Source organism: Geotrypetes seraphini, chromosome 2 (assembly GCF_902459505.1).
Source record: "Geotrypetes seraphini chromosome 2, aGeoSer1.1, whole genome shotgun sequence".
Classification (NCBI taxonomy): domain Eukaryota; kingdom Metazoa; phylum Chordata; class Amphibia; order Gymnophiona; family Dermophiidae; genus Geotrypetes; species Geotrypetes seraphini.
Window position 1 is genome coordinate 393,276,578 of NC_047085.1, and position 24,619 is coordinate 393,301,196.

The 24,619-nt window shown below is 42.7% G+C and overlaps 1 protein-coding gene across 4 annotated transcripts in view; it reads left to right on the plus strand.

Annotated features, from left to right (window-relative positions):
- Positions 1 to 24,619, plus strand: part of GSDME (gasdermin E) — an 83,659-nt gene that overhangs the window by 32,959 nt on the left and 26,081 nt on the right. For all 4 annotated transcript variants that reach the window (XM_033930826.1, XM_033930825.1, XM_033930827.1 and 1 more), the window contains exons 2-3: positions 3,476 to 3,706; positions 14,951 to 15,143. In XM_033930826.1, the coding sequence (XP_033786717.1) occupies positions 3,496 to 3,706; positions 14,951 to 15,143 (404 nt within the window). In that variant the 5' untranslated portion in view covers positions 3,476 to 3,495. The remainder of the gene's footprint in view (positions 1 to 3,475; positions 3,707 to 14,950; positions 15,144 to 24,619) is intronic.

The following is a 24,619-nucleotide window of genomic DNA, read 5'->3' on the forward strand; positions in this document are numbered from 1 at the left end:
TATAGTTGGTTGCTGAAGTTAGGGGTAGTTTATGATTTTTTGGGATTGGGGTGATGATAATGTGACCGTTTTTTGATAGGAATTTTCCGTTTTTGAAATTGTTGGACATATGAGTCCATAGTGTTATCTTAAAGTCTAAAGGGGCTGCTTTCATTATGTTGGGTGGACAGGGATCTAGGATGCAGTTTGATTTGGTATATTTATTGTAGAGTTTTATGAAGTTATTCCATTCTAGGTCCTGAAAGGAGTTCCAATACATATCCACTGGTGTTTCGTTTTCGTGTGTGTTGGCTATTTGCGGTTCATCTGTGTTGTTTGTTGGGCAGTTGTTCCTTAGGTTCACAATTTTTGAGTTAAAGTGTTGTGCTAGATCGTCTGCTGATGGAAGTTTTATGTCGTGCGTTGATTGACTGTGGCGTGTGGTGTCAAATAAATTTTTTACTAGATTGAACAATTCATGAGTGTTAATTCCTTTTGAACTTGTGTTGGATGTATATATTTTGGATGAGTAGAATTTTTTCCTTTTATCTTTTATCAGTTGTTTATATTCCTTTATGTTTGATCTCCAATTATTCCTGTCGGATATTTCACCTGATTTGTTCCAGATCCTTTCTAGTCGTCGTATTGATTGTTTCATTTTTTGTAGTTCGGAGTCGTACCAGTTGTTATATTTATTTGAGCGGTTTGTTCTGTTTGGTTTGGGAGCTATTTTGTCTAAGATATCACCTGTGCTAGTCAGTTAGCAAATGATAATGTATTTGTGCTAACTGATCAGCACAGAAATGTCTGCCCTATGCCCCAGACACACTCCTACCACCTAAAATTTTTTTTTTTAAATTTTATAATACGTGGTTTACACACACAGATTAGAAAATTATCACAGTATGCATGAGTGCATCCTGCGTTAAGTGCACACTAGTTTTTACTGAAACTTATTAAGAGCACCCCTTAGTTAACCCGCCTAGATGAGTATCCCAATACAGTATATGGCTTATAAAATCCAGTTTCCCACTCATCCGGGACAATTTGATTCTTTTTAGCAGCTGAAACGCCATATTTATTACCTATTGGATCCCCTTTACAAGGATACAACCAAATATCTTTTTGTGGCCAGAAGGCTAACATTTCCCTGTATGTGTCAATACCGCATCTGGAGTACTGCGTCCAATATTGGTCGCCATACCTAAAGAAGGATATGGCGATACTCGAGAGGGTTCAGAAGAGAGCGACACGTTTGATAAAAGGTATGGAAAACTTTTCATACACTGAGAGATTGGAGAAACTGGGGCTCTTTACCCTAGAAAAGCGGAGACTTAGAGGGGACATGATAGAGACTTACAAGATCATGAAGAGCATGGAAAAAGTGGAGAGGGACAGATTCTTCAAACGTTCGAAAACTACAAGAACGAGAGGGCATTCGGGAAAATTAAGAGGGGACAGATTCAGAACCAATGCTAGGAAGTTCTTCTTCACCCAAAGGGTGGTGGACACCTGGAATGCACTTCCGGAGGGCGTGGTAGGACAGAGTTTGGTTTTGGGGTTCAAGAAGGGATTGGATGATTTCCTGAAGGAAAAGGGGATAGATAGAAGGGTATAGATAGAGAATTACTGTACAGGTCCTGAACCTGATGGGCCGCTGCGTGAGCGGACTGCTGGGTGTGATGGACCTTTGGTTTGACCCAGCAGAGGCACTGCTTATGTTCTTATATTCAGTTAGGCAGAAAAACATTCCCACAGCTGAAGCCTCGTGTCGGCAATGAGCTCTTCTTTATCCTGAAATTTCCTTGTGACTGGTTTTAATTATTTTGGACTCTATTCAATTAAGAAATTTCTTATCTGGATAGTCTCTAACACAGTTTTCCTTTGTGAGGTTTCGTGAGTAGGTGGGGGGTTGTAGAAATGGGCTCTTTTATGTAGTTCTGGATATTAGTTGCCTTTTCAGAGGGTATCAGAAGGGCCTTGTCTTGCCCTGCCCAATAACACTGCTTTGGTACTTCCCATTTGTGCAGAATGGTGGAATGATGCTAAGAAAAGAGAAATTATGTCTTACTAGATAATTTTCTTTTCTTTTTTTTTTATTTTAGTCAGCAATGCTGTTCTGCAGTCTTGCCCTTGGAACACCTTAGCCTGGGGTTATTGGTGTGCTCTGTGCTTCCTTTTCAGTGCTTCAAATTACTTAATTTTGTAATTGGCAGGCATACGGAGTTCCTGTGATTATTATTATTATTATGGTGATATCCTGGTATATGCAGGGTAGTGAGTGCTATTCTGTGGTGGTCTGCTCGTTTGATTATCATTGCAGCTCCAATGGTTGATGGAGCATGGGTATGCTACAAAGGGACCTTCTGCTGCTTGGGCAGATGTACACTGGATCGTTTCAAGGAGCATCTCAGTTTATGCTGGTGATGTCATTTGCAGAATTCAGTTTTCTCTTCTTCCACCTGCTGGTAGGAAGGGATAACACTCATTTGTGAAGAACAGAGTCGCTGACTAAAGAAAAAAAAATTATCTGGTAAGATATAATTTCTCCTTTTCTTATTCAGGATTAGAAATGACATACAAGAAAACATTTTAAAAAAATATAATTTCTAATGTCCTAGTGACCTACTTTCATTATTTAGAAAGGCTAGAACAGTGGTCTCAAACTCAAACCCTTTGCAGGACCACATTTTGGATTTGTAGGTACTTGGAGGGCCTCAGAAAAAAATAGTTACGGCAATGTCTTATTAAAGAAATGACAATTTTGCATGAGGTAAAACTCTTTATAGTTTATAAATCTTTCCTTTTGGCTAAGTCTTAATAATAATATTGTCATTTATAGCTAAAGAGACATATGATCAAGAAACTGTTTCATTTTACTTTTGTGATTATGATAAACATACCGAGGTCCTCAAAATAGTACCTGGTGGGCCGCATGTGTCCCCTGGGCTGTGAGTTTGAGACCACTGGGCTAGAGGGAGGTCTCTTCCGAGACTTACCCTCAACATCATTCTATCTTGGCTTCCAGTAGGATGGTACCCACCTTCACTACTTCTCTGCATCTTCAAACTTGCCTCCGTGGCTGTAGAGCAGTTTCTCAGCTTTTTCAAGCTCAAGGAACAACAGCCTCAGTGGAGCAGGCAGTGTAGATATGGGAGAGGACTCATGGCCAAAAGACAAGCTAAGAGGGAAACGAGGAGGAGGTGCTGTGTTTCATAGCCTGGCTATCTTTGCCCTACTTGTGTCCTATTAATTTCCACACTCCTGGGCTCATGCTGTATCTAGGAAGAAGAGAGGCACGTGCATCTGTCTACACACAAGTTCAGAAATGAACTCCTGCATTTTTAATAGCTACCATTACTGTGAGGTTCTTAGTGTGGAGCCCATGTGCTGGTCTTGACCTGAGGATCAGGTGGTACTGACCTTGTTCCATGGCACACTAGTTAGGAAACGCCACTGTAGTGTGTTATTATCAAAGGTAATCTCTTGTTTGCAGATGCTACATGAACTGAAAAGATGTTTGCGAACGCTACAAAGAAAGTCCTGCGAGAGATTGGCCCTGGGGGTGATTTGATTCCAGTCTCCAGTCTGAACGACTCGGACAAGCTGCATCTGTTGTGTCTAGTGACAAAAAGGAAGAGAGTCTGGTGCTGGCAGAATCCCAAGTATCATTTATTGTCATTTACACTCAGTGATATTCTCACTGAGGGCAAACCCTTAAAACCAGGTAAGGCCCGCTGTGAGATGGCGGTAGCTGGCATTTACCTGTTGTGTCAGCTTCTGTGGGTGGGACCTTTTGAAGTTCTAACCTGCTTCCTGACCTCTGTCCCCTAGATCAATGTTTCTCAACTCAGTCCTGGAGTACCCCCTTGCCAGTCAGGTTTTCAGGATATCCACAGTGAGTATGCATAAACTTGATTTGCCTATACTGCCTCCATTATTTCTTTCATTCAAATTTCTTTCATGCGTATTCATTGTGGGTATCCTGAAAACCTGACTGGCAAGGGGGGTACTCCAGGACCGAGTTGAGAAACACTGCCCTAGGTGTTCCCTCATTTGCCTCAAGCGAAGTCTGCTTTATGGCCGACAGGGGCTGGTGTAGTAGCCAACTTCCCTCCAAGGCATACTCAGATTTTGCTGACCCATCTGACTCATACCACACCACAATATGTAAAGACCCAAAGGGCCAGCTGGACAGTTTGAATTTCAACTAAACAGTGTCTGAGATGGGTGAAATATGATTAGAGGATATGTTTTAAATTGGGGTTTAAATAAAGTGGCAGAGGCAATTGTGTTAAGGGAATAATCCTATCCCACTTTAACATGTAGAGCGCTAAACCAGCAGTGTGTGATTATTTCCCGCCCTGCTCCACATTGTGTAAATTAACACTTGTGTCACACGCCAAGTGTTAAGCCACCATGATAATTGTTACCAGGGCCATGAACTAACAGTATAGTGTACATTAATTCATGGATTAAGGAGGTGATTCTGTAAGAGGGCCAAAAATTGCGTCTGATTGGAGCCTATTTTATAGAACATTGGGTATTTTAGGTGCAAGCATTTCCCCCATAGAGCTGGTGTAAATGCTAGTGCATAGATTTTAATATTTTATAATGTATGTGGGTAAATGAGCACCTCGTGTATCCTCTGTCCAAACTCAGCCCATATGAAAGCCCACTGAATATTTGTAAGGGCCACTGAATATTTGTCATATACTGTACTAACAAAAGAGCATGCAGTGCAGGCCTGTCCACGAAACAGACTAGGCGGCTGCCTAGGGCAGCACAAGATAGGAGGTAGCATTGCCACTTGGTCTCCTGGATCCCTTTCCTTCCTTCCCTCCCTCCCTTCTGCCATCCCCAGGTGTTCAGTCCTTACCTCCCTTCCAGAGCAGCATCATAACAGTCGGCAGGTTCGGAAAATGCATGAGGCCTTGAGCATCCATACATGCTCAAGGCCTACAAGATCTCACCCTGTCTGAAGCAGGAAGTTCAGAGGGTCAGAAGTTGGCAGGCTTGAGTAGAGGCAAACTGAATTTCAGTTTTGGCACTGAAACCGGCCTGAAATTTGGATTTGGGCTTTGACTGAAAATGTCGGGACATTTTCAGCTGAAACTGAAATTTCCCCCACTGCTGTCTCTGCTGTACAGAGCCTCCCTTCTCCCTCAGTCACTCTCCTGCCATTGCTGCCTATCTTAGGCACCTTGGTAGTCCAATAAGCTAACCAGGGCAAGAGTAATTCACAGTTGCTCTTACCCTTGCCATATTGCCACCAAAGAGGCTGCTATGAGCTTCAGTGGCAGTCTTGTGAGATTGCCACTGAAGATCTCGGCAGCCATCTTGGGGTTGGAGCTAGTATATGCAGGTTAGAAATACTGCAGACCTTTGGAAGGGGGGACAGATCTGTATTTCTTCAAACCAAGTACTCCTTAAGTCTAAGAAATATCAACCGAGTACCCCCAACCAAGCTCCACCCCAGACCCCGCCCCCATAATACTAGTACTAACTGTAATGTGATTTCTTCCATCCATTTTTCATATACACACAATATAATCTTATTAACAATACATAAATACTCCAGCTGATGAGGACCCTCAAGCTATGTCAGCTGAGGACTTCCTCTGAAGATGGCCATGGGTCCTTCTTGGCAGGCAGCAGCATCATCCCTGAGTCACAGATGATGGCACCTCAGTGGCTCAGGGATACTGCCAGTGACTGCTACGCTTGGTGGTGGGAAGTTCTGGTCACCTTTGGAGGAGGTCCTCAGCTGACAGTGCTTGGGGATCCCCACCAGCCACAGCAAGAGTCAGCAAGTACTTCAACACTGGAGAAATAAAACCAGAAATGCATTTCCTTTTCTGTTGAAAACAATACAAAGGCATTTGCTATATACATTTCCCAAAGCTAACATATTTGTCAATTAATTCTTTTCATACCTTTGCTGTCTGGAGATTTATTTTTCTATCAAGTTGGTTCCGGTTTCTCTTTTTTCTGCTTTCCTGTCTTCTGCAAATTCTTCTTCGACTTCAAGCAGTTGCTGTCCATTGGTTCCTCCTACTATGGTCAAGCATTTTTATCTTTTCTCCCTCCCATTGAACTGCATACTCACTTCCTTCTATTCTGGATCATTTTCCCCTCCCCACTTCTGTACTGCATCTCTTCCTGCCTCCTCCATCCCCATGTGCAACATGTCTCCATCTCTCTCTACCATCTCTCTCTCTCTCATTCCCTCCCATTCTGCAAAGGGAGTGGAGAGAGAGAGGGAGGGATCCAGGGTACATCTCTCCCACCCCCTCTACTGCCACATCCAACATTTCTCCCTCTCTCATCCCCCGGACTTTGTGCAGCATCTTTCACCCCTGCCCACCAGCCCTAAGCCTACCATTTCTCCTTCTATCACCCCTCTCCAGCACCATCTCTCCCTCCATTTCCTCTACCACTATGTCCAACATCCCTCCCTCTTGCATCCTTTTCAATCTGTCCCACTGTTCCCTCTCTACAACCATATCCAACATTTCATTCTCTGATCCTTCTGTTCCTCATGCATTTCTACCTCACTCTCTCCCTTTCCCCGTGTGCACCATCTTTTTCCCTCTCACTCACACAATGCCCAACAATTCTCCCTTTCTATTCCTTCCCCCACCTCAGCTTCTCTTTCCCTCCCTCCTATGTCCCAAGTTCATGCTCCATTCCTCCCTCTCTTCTGTGTACTGTTCATGCCCCCCTTTCCTTCTGTGTCCAAACGCACTCCCTCCCTCCCCTCTGTGTCCTGAATTTGTACCCCCTCTTTCCTTTCTTCCAGCCTTTGTCTTAAATTAATGCCCCTCCCATGCCCCAACACGCTCCTTACCCCTCCCTCCCTCCTTCAGGGCCTTCAACTGTACTTGCTTCTTCTCAGGGCCACAGGTCCTGCACACTGCACATGGCTGACCCAGAAGCCTTCCCTCTGATGTCAGCTCTGACTTCGGAGTAAAGTTTTCTGGGTCAGCTTCGGCAATGTGCTGGGAGCCTGCACACAACTTTGTGAAGGAGTGCATATGGCTGGAGGGCAGGAAGAAGGAGATGCTGCTGAGGCTGCTAGTCTGGGAGGAGTACAGGAGCTAAATTGATGGTCATGTCTGCAGAAGGGCGTGAGGATGCGACAGGAGGGCAAGAGATGACGGTGCCGTATACCTCCTGCCACTGGTATGCATAACCCCTGGGGTACGTGTACCACGTGTTGAGAACCTCTGGGATAGAGGAGAGGCATGCAGGGCACTGTGTAAGGATGGGAGGGCTGTGAGCTATCTTTTGCCAGTGGCTGAGGGGTGGGGGACGACACAGCTGAAGGTTGGCTTTGGACCAGCTCTGAGTGATGATCATTTACACACGTGTTCTCATAACTCATAAATGACTAGAATCCTGGAATTTTCATGCCTTCTTGACACCTAAATCAAGGTAGTTCCTTATAGAATTACCACTTAAATGATTAATATATTTTAGGCAATGGGCCTCTTTGTTTTATATACATATACACATACTTATAAAGAGGAAAAAGGAGGTATTGATGCCCCTGTATAAGACTTTGGTGAGACTTCATTTAGAATATTGTGTACAATTCTGGAGGCCACACCTTCAAAAAGATATAAAAAGGATGAATTCGGACCAGAGGAAGGCTACTAAAATCGTATGTTGCCTTCATCATAAGGCGTATGGGGACAGACTTAAAGATGTAATGTAATGTAATTTATTTCTTATATACCGCTAAATCCGTTAAGTTCGAAGCGGTTTACAGAGAAATATACTTTAAAGGATACAATAAAAATAAGATAAATAAAGAATAGTTACTTGGAATCCCCTTACTGTCCCGAAGGCTCACAATCTAACTAAAGTACCTAGAAGACAATTACTGAGCAGTAGGAGTAAAAATAAAGACAGAGATAATAAACAAGATATGAAACATCCTAACAAGAGTACACTGATCTCTCTAAGGTCATAATTCTATTTAAAGCAAAGTGTACAACTCAGTAATAATTAAATGAGTAAACTAAATAAAAATTAAATTTTTTTGAATTAAAACTAAATATGGAAAAATTTAAAAGAAAATATATGGACATAATAAATGTGTAAAGAATGAATAACAAGGGAATATGAGTGGAAGACAAAACCGTTGAGCAATGGAATTCTGAAGAAAATTTAAAATAAAGATATAAAACAAATAAATAAAAAACAGTAAAATAAAGATATGGTAAACATGATGATATAAGAGTCAAGAGGGACTCAGAATCACTTCAGTCAGACCAACAAAATCACTGTCCCAAGCACTTCAGCCGTTATATCTGATCAGCCGCTGTTTTCATCCAAAGTACACCAACCACAGGATACCTCCTCCGATGAAAAAGAAAACATCTTTCGGTTTCCAGGTCAACGACCAGTGCACTGGACAGTTCAGCTTTCACATAGATCTCGCCAACCACAATTCTCCGCTCCTAGGTCCGGCAGCGCTCCTCTCTGCCAGCCCTCGCAACTGCCGATACCGCCTCTCACCACACCACTCCTATGGTTGGCGAGGAATCGGACGTGGTGAAACTTCAGATAAACATAATGGCTCAGCGGACCTCCCATCCTTACGGTGTCACTCTGTTAGTAGAAAAACGTGAAGCTGCATCCTCACCGACTTCAGTGTTTATGCAGATCACTTCATATATGGCGCCTCCAGATCTTAAATAGCCAACCGCTTCACGAAGTCTCAGCCACCCCCGCTGACCTTAGCGCTGCTCCCCTCGTTTCTCTTCAACATCAGTATAACTTGCAATGGCTCAGTCGCCAGGTTCAACTTAAACCTGCCTGAAGTGCAAGGAATAGCAGGTAGGATGTAGGCAATTCAAATTGTTAGACCAGAAACCAATGGTCAAATCGGTAGCTATCAGACTAGAATTCACGAGTGGAGGCTCAAGCAATATAAATCAAAAATAAGATTAAATACAGATTAATAAAGATAATTAAACAAAGTGAGCTACTAAATAAAACAAACAAAGCAACAGAGAAAACCAAAAAATAAAAAGGGAGAAAGAGACCGTGCAATTGATGACTTAACCGGCCACCATCTTGTTAGAATCTTAATATATATACTTTGGAGGAAAGGCGAGAGAGGGAAGATATGATAGAGACTTTTAAATACCTACATAATATAAATGCGCATGAGTTGAGTCTCTTTAATTTGAAAGGAAACTCTACAATGGGAGGGCATAGGATGAAGTTAAGAGGTGATAGGCTCTGGAATAATCTAAGGAAATACTTTTTTACAGAAAGGGTGGTAGATGCATGGAATAGTCTCCCAGAAGAAGTGGTGGAGACAGAGACTGTGTCTGAATTCAAAAGGGCCTGGGATAGACACGTGGGATCTCTCAGAGAGAGAAAGAGATAATGGTTACTGCGGATGGACAGACTAGATGGGCCATTTGGCCTTTATCTGCCATCATGTTTCTATGTAACACAGTGACTTAGTGAGGGTGGGAGGCTCCCAGGTCAGTGGCGCCCTCCTCTCCTCCACCCCCCGCTCTTTCTGCGCCAATCCCCGCTTCTTTCACGACACACTCACACCCTGCCTTCCCACCCCAATACCTCTTGAAATTTTTGCCAGCACAAGCAGCTTCTCCAGCTTGCTGCTCGCGTCAGCTTTCCCTCTGATATCACTTCCTGGCCCCACAATCCCAGAAGTGATTTCAGAGGGAGCCAGACCAGCGTGAGCTGCAGGCCAGAGTAGCTGCGCATGCAGGCAAAGATTTTAAAGAGGTACGGAGGTGCCCGCGCTCCCCACCAAGACAGTGGTCAGGGCTGTCTTCCCCCATCTCCTTTACTATGCCACTGACAGGACACCTACATGAATTGTCCAAAAAAATCTGCTCAATAAACACAACATAGATATCTATAAGATAAAATTGACTCCTATAATGACCCTAGTATAGCACAAATGTTACCTGATCCACAGAGGGTGTAAATTTGTGCGTGTACTCTGTCCCCCTGATCCTATAATGTCATGTGAACAAGTTATAGAATTGTGGCAGTTAACATGTGTTAACTTCATTTAATAATGAGCCGTCAGTTAATGTTAATGAGCAGTAATTGTCTGTAACGGTTAGTTGGCACTAATTGGCACTAATTAACGGTGTCATGAATAATTGCCCTTAGTCAGGATGCTGTAAATTGCAAGGGAAGTGTGAACCTGGCAGAGACTTGAGCTGGCGTAAGTACTCGTGCCTTAAGTTAGGTGCGTAACTGCGGACTTAACGCTCAGTGGTGTAGCCCTCTTAGTGGAGCACCGGCACCTCTCCCCCTCTTCACCCACCCATCTCTTCAGATTTTTACCGGCAATATATAGTAACATAGTAAATGAAGACAGTTAAAGACTTGAACGATCCATCCTGTCTGCCCGTAAGGTACACTCATTAAAAAATACATGGTTAGATTAACTTGTCTCTTCTTTGATATTTCTGGGCCATAGACTGTAAAGTCTGGTATTGTCCTAGGTTCCAAATGCTGAAGTTGCCGTCCAAGCTCACTCCAGCCTATCTGACCATCCCGTTGTTTGCAAGATATCTATCTGAGTAGCATCTCAAACCTGCTTCTCTTTCCAGGCTCAGCTCTCCTCCTGACATCATTTCCTGGTCATGGGGGGGGAATGAACACATGCATAGCATGGTGATACCAGGTGCCTCCTTCCTTCGCTGTGCTGCTGTTTACACACCATCAATTGTACACACAGTTGTCAATATAGAATTTGCACTTAAGTACTGGGATAATGCACGCTAGCTTTAGACGTTCTGTAGGGAATTACCCCTATGTGTGTCCATGTATATATTCTAAAATACATGTGCCCAGCAGAACTCTACCTCAGCCGCACCTACACAACACCCCCAAGAATGCCTAGGTGTAGGGTGTGTAAATGTGTGTGCAGTCTTGTCCTACGCCTCTCTTTGAGGTGGATATACCCTTGTACAGTTTAATGAGAGCTACTTTTGGATGTAAATCATGCTTTACACCAATGATTTCCAAACCTGGTCCTGGAGACACCCCAGCCCATCAGGTTTTCAGGATATCCACAATGAATATTCATGAGAGGGATTTGCATGGATTGGAGGCAGTGCGTGCAAATATCTCTCATGAATATGGATATCCTGAAAACTTGACTGCCTGGGGTGGCTCCTGGACCAGGTTGGAGAGCCAGTGCTTTACACAGAGAATATTTTATTAAATCACCTCTTGATAAGTAGAGCTTCAAAAAGCCATTAATCCAGGTGGCTGGCTTGTTTGAAACTTTCCCATTCTCTCTGCAGGTTAACAGTATTGACTAACACTCTTTGCATTTGTACAGGTGTCAGGATTTATTGTTTTGCTCTAAATGCAGTAGCTCTTTACCATTCCTCCCTTCCCCCAAAGAAACTGCTGCCCTAGCTTCACTGCCTACCCTGTCCTTCTAACTAACATACCTCACATGATAAGTGATGCACCTATGAGTTTTAGTCAACACACTTCCAGCTGGGAGATATCTGTGGACCTATGAGTCAACAGAACTTTTCATGACTGTGACCTCATGCATTCTGCTTTATCTGCCGTAATAAATCAGGAATTCCACATCTTTGTTTATCTGTGGCCAGTGCAATATATTTAAGAACATAAGAGTCTTGCTGGATCAGACTAAAGGTCCATCTAGTCCAGTATCCATTTTCCAACAGTGGCTAACCCAGGTCACAATTAGCTGGCAGGATCCTGAACAGTAGGAAGACTTCATGCTACTTACCCCCAGGAATGAGCAGTGGCACTCCACTCTTCGCCTTCTTCTATTAAGAGCCATTTAACCCTATTCTCAGTTTTCTGTCTTAGTTCCCAATCCACAACAGGCTATTTCCTCCTATCCCAGGGGTTTCTTATGAGGGACTTTGTCAAAGATTTCTGTTAAGTATTTTTATTTATTTAACAGACTTATATCCTGCCTAAAACCTAAGCAGGTTACAAAATACATACGAGGGTTCTTCAAAAAGTTTCCACACTTTCATATTTTTGCAGGAAATGGGGCGGGAGAAGTGGTAAGAGGGCGTGTTGTAGAATGTCACGTGATAAGTCAGTCTGGCAAGCTGGCTCACCTTGCAGGTCGTGATGTAATTTGCTTGTAAGATATTTAATAGAGTTTTAAAAAAATAAAAGTGCGGAAACTTTTTGATGATCCCTCATACATAGAATATAATTACTATTACAGAGAAATATTTGGCCTATATTTGAGTTTCCCTAAAAACAGTGCTCTGTCTAAAAAAAAAAAAAAAGCTTCTACAAGCAAAGTTGTTTTAAAAATTTGTTAAAATTTTTAATGCTCATCAATCTCAGTTGTCCTGTTTAAAGTGTTCCATAAAGTAACGCCAATGACTCTTGTCCTTATCTCAGCATATTTCACTCACTGCCAATTCCCCAAAGACAAACATTTGGATACCTCCGATCTTTTAAGGAACGTTATGACTGATACCATATTATGGCATGTGAGAAGAACTAGGGTACCCCACTGTGAAGTGCAAAGAAGACCAAAACTAGCACCTTAAACACAATCCTACTCTTAAAGAGTAGCCAATCCAATTCTTGGAACTAGGGGGTGGTTGGTTACGTGCTCAAACCTCTGACCCCCCACATACTTTGCAGCTTATATAGGGTTTTATGGATTAAAAAAATAAACATTTTTGTATCGGGGTGTGAAATCCACAGGTGCTGGTTTTGTACACCTGCATTGGTTAAATAAATAATTTCCATAATACAAATTTTCTTAACAAAACAGAAATAGGAAATCCATGGCATCAGCTTTGCGTGACTTTCTGAAAATGTGCTTTCTGGTTAAATATTTTGCGTAGTTTAAAGAGGGTTTAGAGTAGAGAATGACATGGGGACAAATTTTTCCTGTCCCCACAGGAATTCAAATTTCCCCGTCCTGTCTCCTTGAGTTTTGTTGCTGTTCCTGTCCCTTCCCCATTCCTGTAAGCTCTGCCTTAACTGCACAAGCCTCGAACACTTATGATTTAAAGTGTTTGAAGCTTGTGCAGATGAGGACGGAGCTTGCAGGAATGGAGCAGGGACAGGAAAAGAACTTGCTGGTCAGGATGGGAAAATGAGTTCCCGCAGGGACGGGGAAAAATTTGTCCCTGTGTCATGCTCTACTTTAGAGGCTCCTGCTGCTCAAAGCACGCTAAGCTGGTTGGCCACTGGAATTCACTGGTACTTTGCCAGGCTCTGACCACTTTGGCACTCTCTAGGCCAGGGGTGGGTATCTCTGGTCCTCGGACGGAATCCAATTGGGTTTTTAGGATTTCCCCAATGAATATGCATGAGATCTATTTGCATGCACTGCTTTCAATGCATATTCATTGGGGAAATCCTGAAAACCCAACTGGATTCCGGCCCTCGAGGACCGGAGTTGCCCATCACTGGTCTAGGCCAGTGGTTCCCAACCCTGTCCTGGAGGAACACCAGGCCAATTGGGTTTTCAGGCTAGCCCTAATGAATATGCATGAAGCAAATTTGCATGCCTATCACTTCCATCATATGCAAATCTCTCTCATGCATATTCATTAGGGCTAGCCTGAAAACCCGATTGGCCTGGTGTTCCTCCAGGACAGGGTTGGGAATCACTGGTCTAGGCATTGTTGGAATGGTCTGGAGCAGGGGTCCCCAAAGTCCCTCCTTGAGGGTTGAATCCAGTCGGGTTTTCAGGATTTCCCCAATGAATATGCATTGAAAGCAGTGAATGCAAATAGATCTCATGGGATCTATTCACAGGGCAAAGGTAGGGGAGGGACATTAAGGTGGGCAGACTAGATGGGCCGTGGGCCCTTATTTGCCGTCTATTTCTATGTTTCTATGTTTCATGCATATTCATTGAGGAAATCCTGAAAACCCAACTGGATTTGACTCTCAAGGAGGGACTTTGGGAACTCCTGGTCTGGAGGCAGAGTCGAGGCAGTTCTGGAAGAAATATGGGCACTGGCAATATTTATTGTGGTGCCCACATTGCTAACTGAGCACATTGGAGCACAGAAAAGGTAGTCTTAACTTTGCCCGGTTAGTTATGCGGCTGTAGCACTGATCAGTTGTACCCACATAACATCTTGGTGCTGCTACAGACCTGGATAGTGCCGAAGCCCAGACATAGCCTTGCATTGAATATCCAGGTTTAAGTTAGCCAATAGTAGTCAATGTTTAAAAAGCACTTGAGTTGGCTCAGCATTGGTTAAAGATAAGCTAACTGCTTGGAAGATTAGGTGATAGGGGTGCTAATGACACTAGCTACATATGCATGGACTTTGATTCCCATGCCAGGTCCTAGCTCCTCACCAGAGGAAGGACATGGCATTAAAAGCCCATCCCTTCCCCCTCACTTGAGGAAAGACATACCTGCATTCTGCTTACATCAGTGACAGTGAGTGTCCATGGGATGGGTTTTAGTTAGCCTTCGGCCACAGGAGATGTTATTTATTTATTCAATTTTCTATACCATTTTCCCAGGGAAGCTTTGACTGGTTTACATGAATTTATTCAGGCACTCATGCATTTTTCCCTCTGACCCAGTGGGCTCACAATCTGTCTAATATACGTGGGGCAGTGGAGGATTAAGTGACTTGACCAGGGTTACAAGGAGCAGCGTGGATTTGAACCCACAACCAAAGGGTGCTGAGGCTGTAGCTTTAACCACTGCACCACAATCTCCTCCTTCAATCAGTTTATACATAAGACAATATTGTGAAAACTGGAGGTGTCCATAAATTCTCTACCGTGGACAATCTAGTTAGGAAAGGATGGAGAGGGTGATCTCTTTGAGATCAGAGTATGAAAAACTATACATCGGAAACTTGTCTTTTCTCGTTCATTACCTCTATTGACAAATTACCTTTTCAATGCAAATAGTAACATGCTGCAATTTCAACAGATATAATAGTCATCAATCTGTGTTTTCCAGTTGTCATAGAGTCCGACTTTGTGAAGTACGAAGGAAAGTTCGGAGACTTCCTAGAAACAAACTTTGAAGCCGAGATTGGGGTGGTAAAGCTGAATGCAGCTAGAAAAGGTTATGTAGAAAGCCAGAATTCATTTGGAAACCTAAGAAAACAGGAAGTGGACATGCAGCAGCTCATGAAGGATGTCCAGGAAAGGTAGAGGCCTTTATTTTTATTTTCAGAGGTCTGTTTGAGCATACAATGAAAATGATTGACATGAACCATGTGAATGTTGCTTTGTGGATTGCAGCAAGCATACAAAATAAGTATAGAGATTATATGGATTTATTTGTTTATGAAACTGGTACTTACCCCTGTATAGTTCAGATTTTTTCCTACAATACCAAAACCCCCTTACCCCATCCAGGAAATGGAGAACTGAACAGGTAAAGTTGAACAACCCCCCCACACCCCCCCCGAAAAAGGAAGAGAAAAATGCTGCAAATATATATCAAGGCAGACACCTGGGGCTCTTTTTACAAAGGTGCGCTAGCGTTTTTAGTGCACAGCCGAAAAATTACCACCTGCTTAAAAGGAGGCGGTAGCGGCTAGTGCGTGCAGCATAGCTAAAACTGCTAGCGCGCCTTTGTAAAAGGAGCCCCTAGTTCTAGCTATTGAAGTGTGACCATCATGAACAAGAGTGAAAAATAATAAAAAGTTCAAAAGGTCCCCAAATTTTTCCCACTTAGTTAAAGATTGTTTTATGCTGCACAAGGTAGATGCCTTTTTATTCCTTTTTCCTTATGAATGTTTACAGAAAGAAGCAGATTTATACATTGCTCTGAATTTCAAGCCACTGTTTGCCTAGGAATTGCTGTTTAGGAAATAAGTTTTTGCACAAGAAATGAAAGTGATCCTCCTATTCAATAGCTGTGCAGCCTTCTAGGTAGCATCTGTGATGGCACATTGCAGTATAGTGGGAAGTGGAAGGGATTGGGCTTTTGACTCAGCTGCACATTTTGAGATGACAGACTGGACGTGCAAGGGCAGGACCCAAAATATGGTTTCTAGAGGAAGACTACTAAAATGGTGCTTGGTCTTCATCATAAGATGTACGGGGACAGATTTAAAGATCTTAATCTGTACAGTATACTTTGGAGGAAAAGCGGGAGAGGGAGATATGATAGAGATGTTTAAATACCTAGGTGATGTAAATGCGCATGAGTCGAGTCTCTTTCATTTGAAAGGAAACTCTGCAATGAGAGGGCATAGGATGGTGATAGGCTCCGGAGTAATCTGAGGAAATACTTTTTTATGGAAAGGATGATAAGATGCATGGAACAGTTTCCCAGAAGAGGTGGTGGAGACAGAGACTGTGTCTGAATTCAAGAAAGCCTGGGGTAGTCACGTGGGATCTCTTAGAGGAAGAAATAATGGTTACTGTGGATGGGCAGACTGGATGGGCCATTTGGCCTTTATCTGCCATCATGTTTCTATGTAGCTAACATAAGAACATAAGAATAGCCCTACTAGGTCAGACCAGTATCCTGTTTCCACATAAGAAGAAGTTGTTCTTCTTATGTGGAAACAGGATACTGGTCTGACCTAGCAGAAACATGTACCTGGCAGAAATCCAAATGGTAGCAGCATTCCATGATACCGGTCCCAGGCCAAGCAGCGTCTTTCCCCATGTCTGTCTCAATAGCAGACTATGGACTTTTCCTTCAGGGACTTATCCAAACTTAAAAAAAAAAAAAATATGTATGATTCAATTTAAACAAAGTAAAAGAAGAGGAATTTTCATTTTATAATAATCACATGAAAATCAAATCATACCTTATTTCAAGTCCACATCAATGGAAGCGCATAGTGCAACAAATAAAAATAAAGAAAACACTAACCCCCCTTTCTGTTCCGGTTATCATGTAATTTAACAATTGCCTTTAATTTTTGATTCATCCTCGTGCGTGTGTGTGTGTGTGTGTGTGTACAAGGGATATAAGTATCTGCACTTTTATTTTTTAAAACAGTTTATTTCAGTGTGCCACAAACATTTTGAAGCCGCTAAATGTGGGGCCGCGGCTGGAGGGCATCCAGAAATGTGCAGACGCTGATGCAAAGCAATGATGTCATACACATGTATGATGTCATCATGTCGACATCTGGGCAACCACGGATACCCTCCAGCTGTGGCCCTTAGCCTCCAATTATCATTGGTGAGGGAGTGATGGAAAAGGAAAAGTGCGTAGAAGAGGAGAGGCGCCGTTGCCGTCTGACTGCCTACAGGACGTGCCTCACACTGTGAGAGGCACATCCTATAAGTAGTCAGCCAGTGCATGTCCTCATCGTCATCTTGTGGCACACTTAAGACTCTGCCATGGCACACAGTTTGCAATCCACTGGTTTATTAAATAAGTCAAAAGCAAATTACATCACTTTTCCACATAATCGCCCTGTTTTGTGATACACTTTTCCCAGCGTCCTACTACGACATGCCCTCTCACAACTTCTCCTACCTTGACCATTTCCTGCAAAAATATGAAAATGCGAAAACATTTTGAAGAATGTGTGTGTGTGTGTGTCTCTTGTTGCTTCTTGTGACCCTGGGCAAGTCACATGGGATTCTGGTATCTCACCTCTGAGCCTGAGGAACACATTCTGTAAGATCATGTGACCATATGTGCTGCACATATTTCTACCTCTCTCTAGAGCAGGGGTGTCAAAGTCCTTCCTTGAGGGTCGCAATCCAGTCGGGTTTTCAGGATTTCCCCAATGAATATACATGAGATCTATTAGCATGCACTGCTTTCATTGTATGCTGATAGAGCTCATGCATATTCATTGGGGAATTCCTGAAAACCCAAATGGATTGCGGCCCTCGAAGAGGGACTTTGACACCCCTGCTCTAGAGACACCTTGAGGTTTTCCATGGAAAAAGGTCAGGGTGCATCCATTAAAAAAAAAAAAAGTTAGCCCATGAGCCTCTATCAACTCCTGCAGGTGTTAAGGGTCCCTGCACTAACCTCTTGTTAATCATTTCAAATAGCATGCAGCAATGCCCTACACACCAACTGATTAGCGCTGTAACGCCCTCTCTCTCACCCCCGGACATGCCCCCTTGCAGAAAATTAAAAATGATATTTTCTGTTCAAAAGTACCCATTTACAACAGAATGCCAGAGCATTCCTGCAGTAAGCGTTTTTAATTTGTGGTAAGCAGATACTAGTGTGGGCTAATGACTTGAAGCTGAATGTAAAAAAAACTCAGGTGATGTTTCTTTTTTGCACATCCAGTGGCGGATATTCGTTCCTCATTTTCTTTGGATGGTGAAACAATCTTTTTGGTTAAAAACATATGATCACGGTGTAATTCTTAACCCTGCATTGACTATGAAGGATCAGGTCAAGAAAATTGTTCGTAATGTCTTTTTCAAAATTAAAAACATTGAGGCATTTGAAAGATTACCTTATTGACCATAATTTTAGATTGTTGATCCAAAGAAAGTAGGTCAAGGCTCTTATTAATTGACAACTCTACCTTGAAGAAAAACTGAATGTCATCCACATAAACATGGTACTGGAGCCCCAAACCATTCATCAGTTTACAAAGAAGTCTCAAAAAGATGTTAAATAAAGTCGCTGATAAAGCTGACTCCTGAAGGACACCAGTACCACATTCCAAATAATCAAATTAACCACAAACTGTTGAAAAACAGTTCTACTAATCCCTTGGGATTGAAGTATCTTCAATAAAATCTGATGATTAACTGAGTCAGAGGCAGTGGAAATATCTAAACTCACCAGAATAAAAAGAGACTTTTTTGAGAGTCTGTCTTTTGCCATAGGGATAAGCCCCTTTGGGGTATAAAACCTTCCCTCTTTCCTAAGGTTGTAAGAAGTACTCAGAGGAGGAGGGCCTTTCTTGCTCTGATGTTCCAGGTTGTGTCTACTAGTGCCCAATTTCTTGAACAATTTTCTTGTGTTTTCTTAAATATCAAGGGGCTCTGATATGTTTTCTGAGACTTGTAGTTAAAAACTTTATTTTCTAGTAAGCTACCTCCTGTGGCTGATGCCCTTCTAGTGAGGCCATGACTCAGCTGCTTTGAGGGTTGTTGGTTTTTTTTTTGTCCAGGAATGTTTGGTTGGTTGTTTCATTTATTTTATTTTTTTCTGTTCATTGGTTCCCTATTTTATTGTGAAATTAAGAAGCCTTATGTAAGATGCACTTTTTCTTTGGGATTTTTTTTTTCTTATTGTATTAACTATGCTTGGTGTTACTTTTACATTATTGTATGGATATGTATTTTACATAATTTGATTAAAACTAAAATTACAAAACAGTTTTACAAAGCGCGAGTTGTGTGGGCTGCCAAGTGAACAATTCATAACTTGCCTATCCTCAGGGCTATTGTTAAACACGCTGGAGCCTAGGTCAGAAACTTAAAAGGAGGTCCTGAAGGCCACCAACAGGCTGCATCTCCTTCAGATTTAGGGATGCTTAGGGCTCAGGGTAGCTGCCCTGTTTACATCCCCTTAACTCTAGCCCTTCCTATCCAGATATTTTTACAAGTTATCTGGATACTTAAATCACTAAACAGCTGGTTATTATTCAGATAAGCAGAGGCCAGGTCAGGGAGAAGCAGAGGTGGCACCAGGATTTATCTAGATAGCAGTGATAAATAGCTGCTTTCCAGATAAATTTAGGTGTGCCCAGTAGCAGGCCTGAATCTATTCGAATTCTGGCAGCTGTTAAGCATGTTTAGTATTGCTCTCCAGATAAAATGAAATGCCAGTGCTTAACTTAATCTACAGCCTGTGCCAGCTGAAAATCTAGCCCAGAGATGATATAAAAAAGTAATTTCCTGCTCCATCTAGTTCTATGGCTCCTGAGAGGACTGTGCCTTAACTGGCTTTCGGCTAAGCCAAGGTCTTCCTTTTGTACAGTTAAGTAACTTTGGGTTGCTCTTGGCATTCTCTTGACCTTCCCTTGTAATCTATATATATAAAATCGGAGGTATGTATGTGTGTATGTATGTATGTGTGTGTGTGTGTGTATGTGCTGCGATCACGCAAAAACGGCTTGCCCGATTTGAACGAAACTTTGTATGCAGATCCCTCACTACCTGGGCTGATATGTTCTGGGGGTCTCGCGGCCCACCTGCACACGTGGGCAAAGCTACAAACAGAAAATCATATTTCACCCATTCATGTCAATGGAAAAAAAGTAAAACGCTGCCATTCTCACAGTAATTCCAACTACCTGGGGTGATATGTTCTGGGGGTCTCGCGGCCCACCTGCACACGTGGGCGGAGCTACAAACAGAAAATCAGATTTCACCCATTCATGTCAATGGAAAAAATGTAAACAGCTGCCATTCTCACAGTAATTCAAAAACGGCTTGACCGATTTGACCGAAACTTGGTATGCAGATCCCTCACTACCTGGGGTGATATGTTCTGGGGGTCTCTCGGCCCACAACTCTATGTTGCTTGCTCAAGGGTGGGTTCACCCAACAATTTATATGTTCTTGCTCCTGGAGGTGAAACTAAAAAATGTTGTTTATAATCACGTTTTGCGTTAGTTGTATTGTATTCATTTTGTCAAATATTTCACATTATAATTTGAATATTGTACTTTCTATTAAGCTGTAAAAAAATAATTTCATTCACCACTATAAAGTATCTTTATTTGAATCCATTTACAGTGTTATTGCTATAATTAAATACCCGTGCAACGCCGGGGCATCAGCTAGTATGAAATAAGTGAAATGCTGAGTCTCCATTTATTCAGTGCAACCTGTGCCAAGTGTCAGCAGGAGCCCCAGAGGAAGGAAACAATAAGAATTTAAGAATAGTTGTGCGTCCTTAAGAGACCATATCAGGGTCAAGTGTATAGAAATTCATGAACATTATACCTCCTCTTTTAAGAACATAAGAACTGCTGCTGCTGGGTCAGACCAGTGGTCCATCTTGCCCAGCAGTCTGCTCACGCGGCAGCCCTCAGGTCAAAGTCCAGCACCCTAACTGAGACCAGCCCTACCTGAGTACGTTCCGGTTCAGCAGGAACTTGTCTAACTTTGTCTTGAATCCCTGGAGGGTGTTTTCCCTATGACAGACTCCGGAAGAGCGTTCCAGTTCTCTACCACTCTCTGGGTGAAGAAGAACTTCCTCATGTTCGTACGGAATCTATCCCCTTTCAATTTTAGAGAGTGCCCTCTCGTTCTCCCTAATTTGGAGAGGGTGAACAACCTGTCCCTATCCAATAAGTCTATTCCCTTAAGTATCTTGAATGTTTCGATCATGTCCCCTCTCAATCTCCTCTGGTCGAGGGAGAAAAGGCCCAGTTTCTCTAATCTTTCACTATATGGCAACTCCTCCAGCCCCTTAACCATCTTAGTTGCCCTTCTCTGGACCCTTTCAAGTAGCATCATGTCCTTCTTTATGTACGGCGACCAGTGCTGGACACAGTACTCCAGGTGAGGGCGCACCATGGCCCGGTACAGCGGCATGATAACCTTCTCCGATCTTTTCGTGATCCCCTTCTTAATAATTCCTAGCATTCTATTTGCCTTTTTCACCGCCACTACACATTGCGCAGACGGCTTCATCGACTTGTCGATCAGAAGTCCCTAGCAAAATACTTTCCCTAAAATATATAGAAGCTTTCCCACAAAATATGAGCTGTTTATTAATGTTTTGAAATTATTTCAGATTTTGATAATAATAATGAACAGTAGCTTGTACAGCAAATAGGGGAATCATACTGCATAAATAAAAATAAGAGAAAAATACAATTTATCACATCTCACATTAAACAACAGTGAGATTTAAGAACATAAAAGATTCCATTCTGGGCCAGACCAAGAATCCATTAGCCTAGTATACTCTACTCAACAGTGGCCAACTCTGGTCACTGGGAAGTAGCCAGAAGATCTATAGTCTAGCTCAGGGGGTCAGGTTTTCAGGATATCCACAATAAATATGCATGAGATAGATTTGCATCTCAAGGAGACAGTGCATGCATATCTATCTCATACATGTTCATTGGGGATATCCTGAAAACCTGACCTGCCTGTGGCTCTCGAAGACCGTAATTGCCTACCCCTGGAGTAGCTCCATGTGTTGCTGCTTACTGCCAAGAATGAGCGTCAGCCTTCTGATGTCATCTTGGCTGAGATATTGATGAACGACTGTTCCAGGAATTTGTCCAGTCCCCTTTCAAACCACTCTCCCAAGTCCCTAGTATATCAGAGAAGATGAATTAAACAAGTTTAAGCACATAATAAAACTAATTTATTAGGATTTATGTACTGCCGTTTTGAAGATATATATAGGATTTTTTAAGGCATATTTTAGGCCACCTGTGAAGAGGGTCCATCTGTTTGTCTGTACTTATCTGTTGGCACATGCACAAAGAAACAGCTGTAGTCAAAGCAAAACAATAGTTCCTGACAGCTAAACAAATGTACTGTTACCTGTAAGTAGGGTGGGCAGTGTTCAAATAATTCATTCACCTGGATTAATGGCTTCTGGAAACTTCTCTTATAAGCGGCAATTTAATAAAGCAGGGACTGGTGAGAAGTCAGTGGAGGGTCATGCGCTTCCACTGGTCAAGATTTAAATGACAATGGGGCAGCAATGGCTGGTGCGGAGCCAGTGAAGGATACTGCTCCCCTGCCAAGAGAGGGTGCTGTGTACCTGGAGGAGAGAGTATTTGGGAGATTTCAGTTGTTGTGAGCCACAAGTACCTCAAAGCTAAGAGGGATAACAAGAGATGGAGAGAAGAGGGAGTACAAGTTGATCCAAGCTGTGGCTGTCAAAAAAGCAGTATATTCAGCCAAGGTGATTGGAAACTGTGTGAAAGAAAAGGTGGGAAGACAGGAGATGGAAAGAGGCAAATTGGGGAATAGAATGCAAAGGGGCAGTAGGGATGGGGGAGGGACAGTAGACAGTGTGGCAGAGAAAGAACTGGTGGGGGGATGCAGGGGCAGGGTGACAGGGAAGGAAGGGGGAAATGCCAAAAAGGACAGAAGGGACAGGGTTTCACTACAAGAGGACAGGGGATAGTGCTAAGTGGAGGGAAGCCTATATGTCCACAGGGTCAGTGTCCCCCAAAACATACATATGCCTCCCTTGATATTGACATATCCCCTCACCTTCCTGACAACCCACTCTCATAGAGATAAATAGGGAAACTCTTTCCACAGAGATAAATATATACAGCATACCACTGACACCTGCGCATTCTGAAATACTCAGAAGCAGGTAAGTACATCACCATTTGCTACTCACACTCCAGATCAACATGCTTCACTCATAGATTCATGCATGTCCCACTTCATTACTGAGGCGTTCAGATCGAGTTTTCCACATGAATCTGCCTCATTCTGTGAATGGAGGAAAGGGGAATTGTCTCATTGTGTCACACTGCAAATGTACATTTTTCCACTTGCTTCAATTTTTAAAAATCAGTGTGCGGAATCAGGCTCAGCTTACTAAGGGGCCCTTTTAGTAAAGCTTAGAGCACGCTAAATGCTGCGCATCCTATGTTATACCTATGGGCCACCTGACAGCACATTCTAAGCTTTAGTGAAAAGGCCCTTAAGTTTCCCTCCGGTAAACGAAACAGTTTCAGTTCATTGGCGAGTTCCAAAGTAGAATTTTAAAATGTTTTGTGTGTTTCTGAGGGAGACAACTCAATTAAGTGTGGATCTTCTATTCTTAGATATTAAAAATAAAAAAAGTTACATGTAAGTGTTTGTTTTATAGCTAATTAGGGTACTTCCAGGGCATGAAAAATTGACAAAAATTGGTGGCGTTACAGGGAAACGACCCACGAAGGAAGTGGTTGGGCCGTTGGATGACCATGGAATAAAGGGAGTGCTAAAGGAGACCAAAGCCATCGCCAACAAACTGAACACATTTTTTGCGTCAATATTTACTGAAGAGGATATACACAACATACCAGAAGCCAACAGGCTATATGCAGGAAATAAAGACGGGAAACTGACAGAGTTGTCGATCAGTCTAGAAGAGGTATGCAGGCAGATTGATAGGCTTAAAAACGATAAATCTCCAGGACCGGTTGGCATCCGTCCAAGGGTAATCAAGGAACTGAAAGGGGCTATAGCTGAACTGCTCCAGTTAATAGCCAATCTGTCGATCAAATCAAGAAGGATTCTGGAAGACTGGAAAGTGGCAAATGTTATGCACTGATAAAGGACTGCATCATTGATCACCTTGACGGACACAGTCTGATGAGTACCAGCCAGCACAGCTTCAGCAAAGGAAGATCTTGCTTGACGAACTTGCACTTCTTCGAGGGAGTAAACAGGCAGACAAGAGTGACCCAGTCGACATTGTATATCTGGATTTTCAGAAGGCGTTCGACAAGGTCCCGCATGAACGACTACGTCAAAAAATTGTGAGCCATGGAATCGAGGGTGAAATACTCACATGGATTACAAATTGGTTGGTGAATAGGAAACAGAGAGTGGGGGTAAATGGACAAAACTTGGACTGGAAAAGCGTCACGAGTGGAGTGCCGCAGAGCTCGGTGCTCTTCAACATATACATAAACGACCTGGAAATTGGTACGATGAGCGAGGTGATTAAATTTGCAGATGATACGAAGTTATTCAGAGTAGTGAAGATGCAGAAGGATTGTGAAGACCTGCAACATGACATAAACAC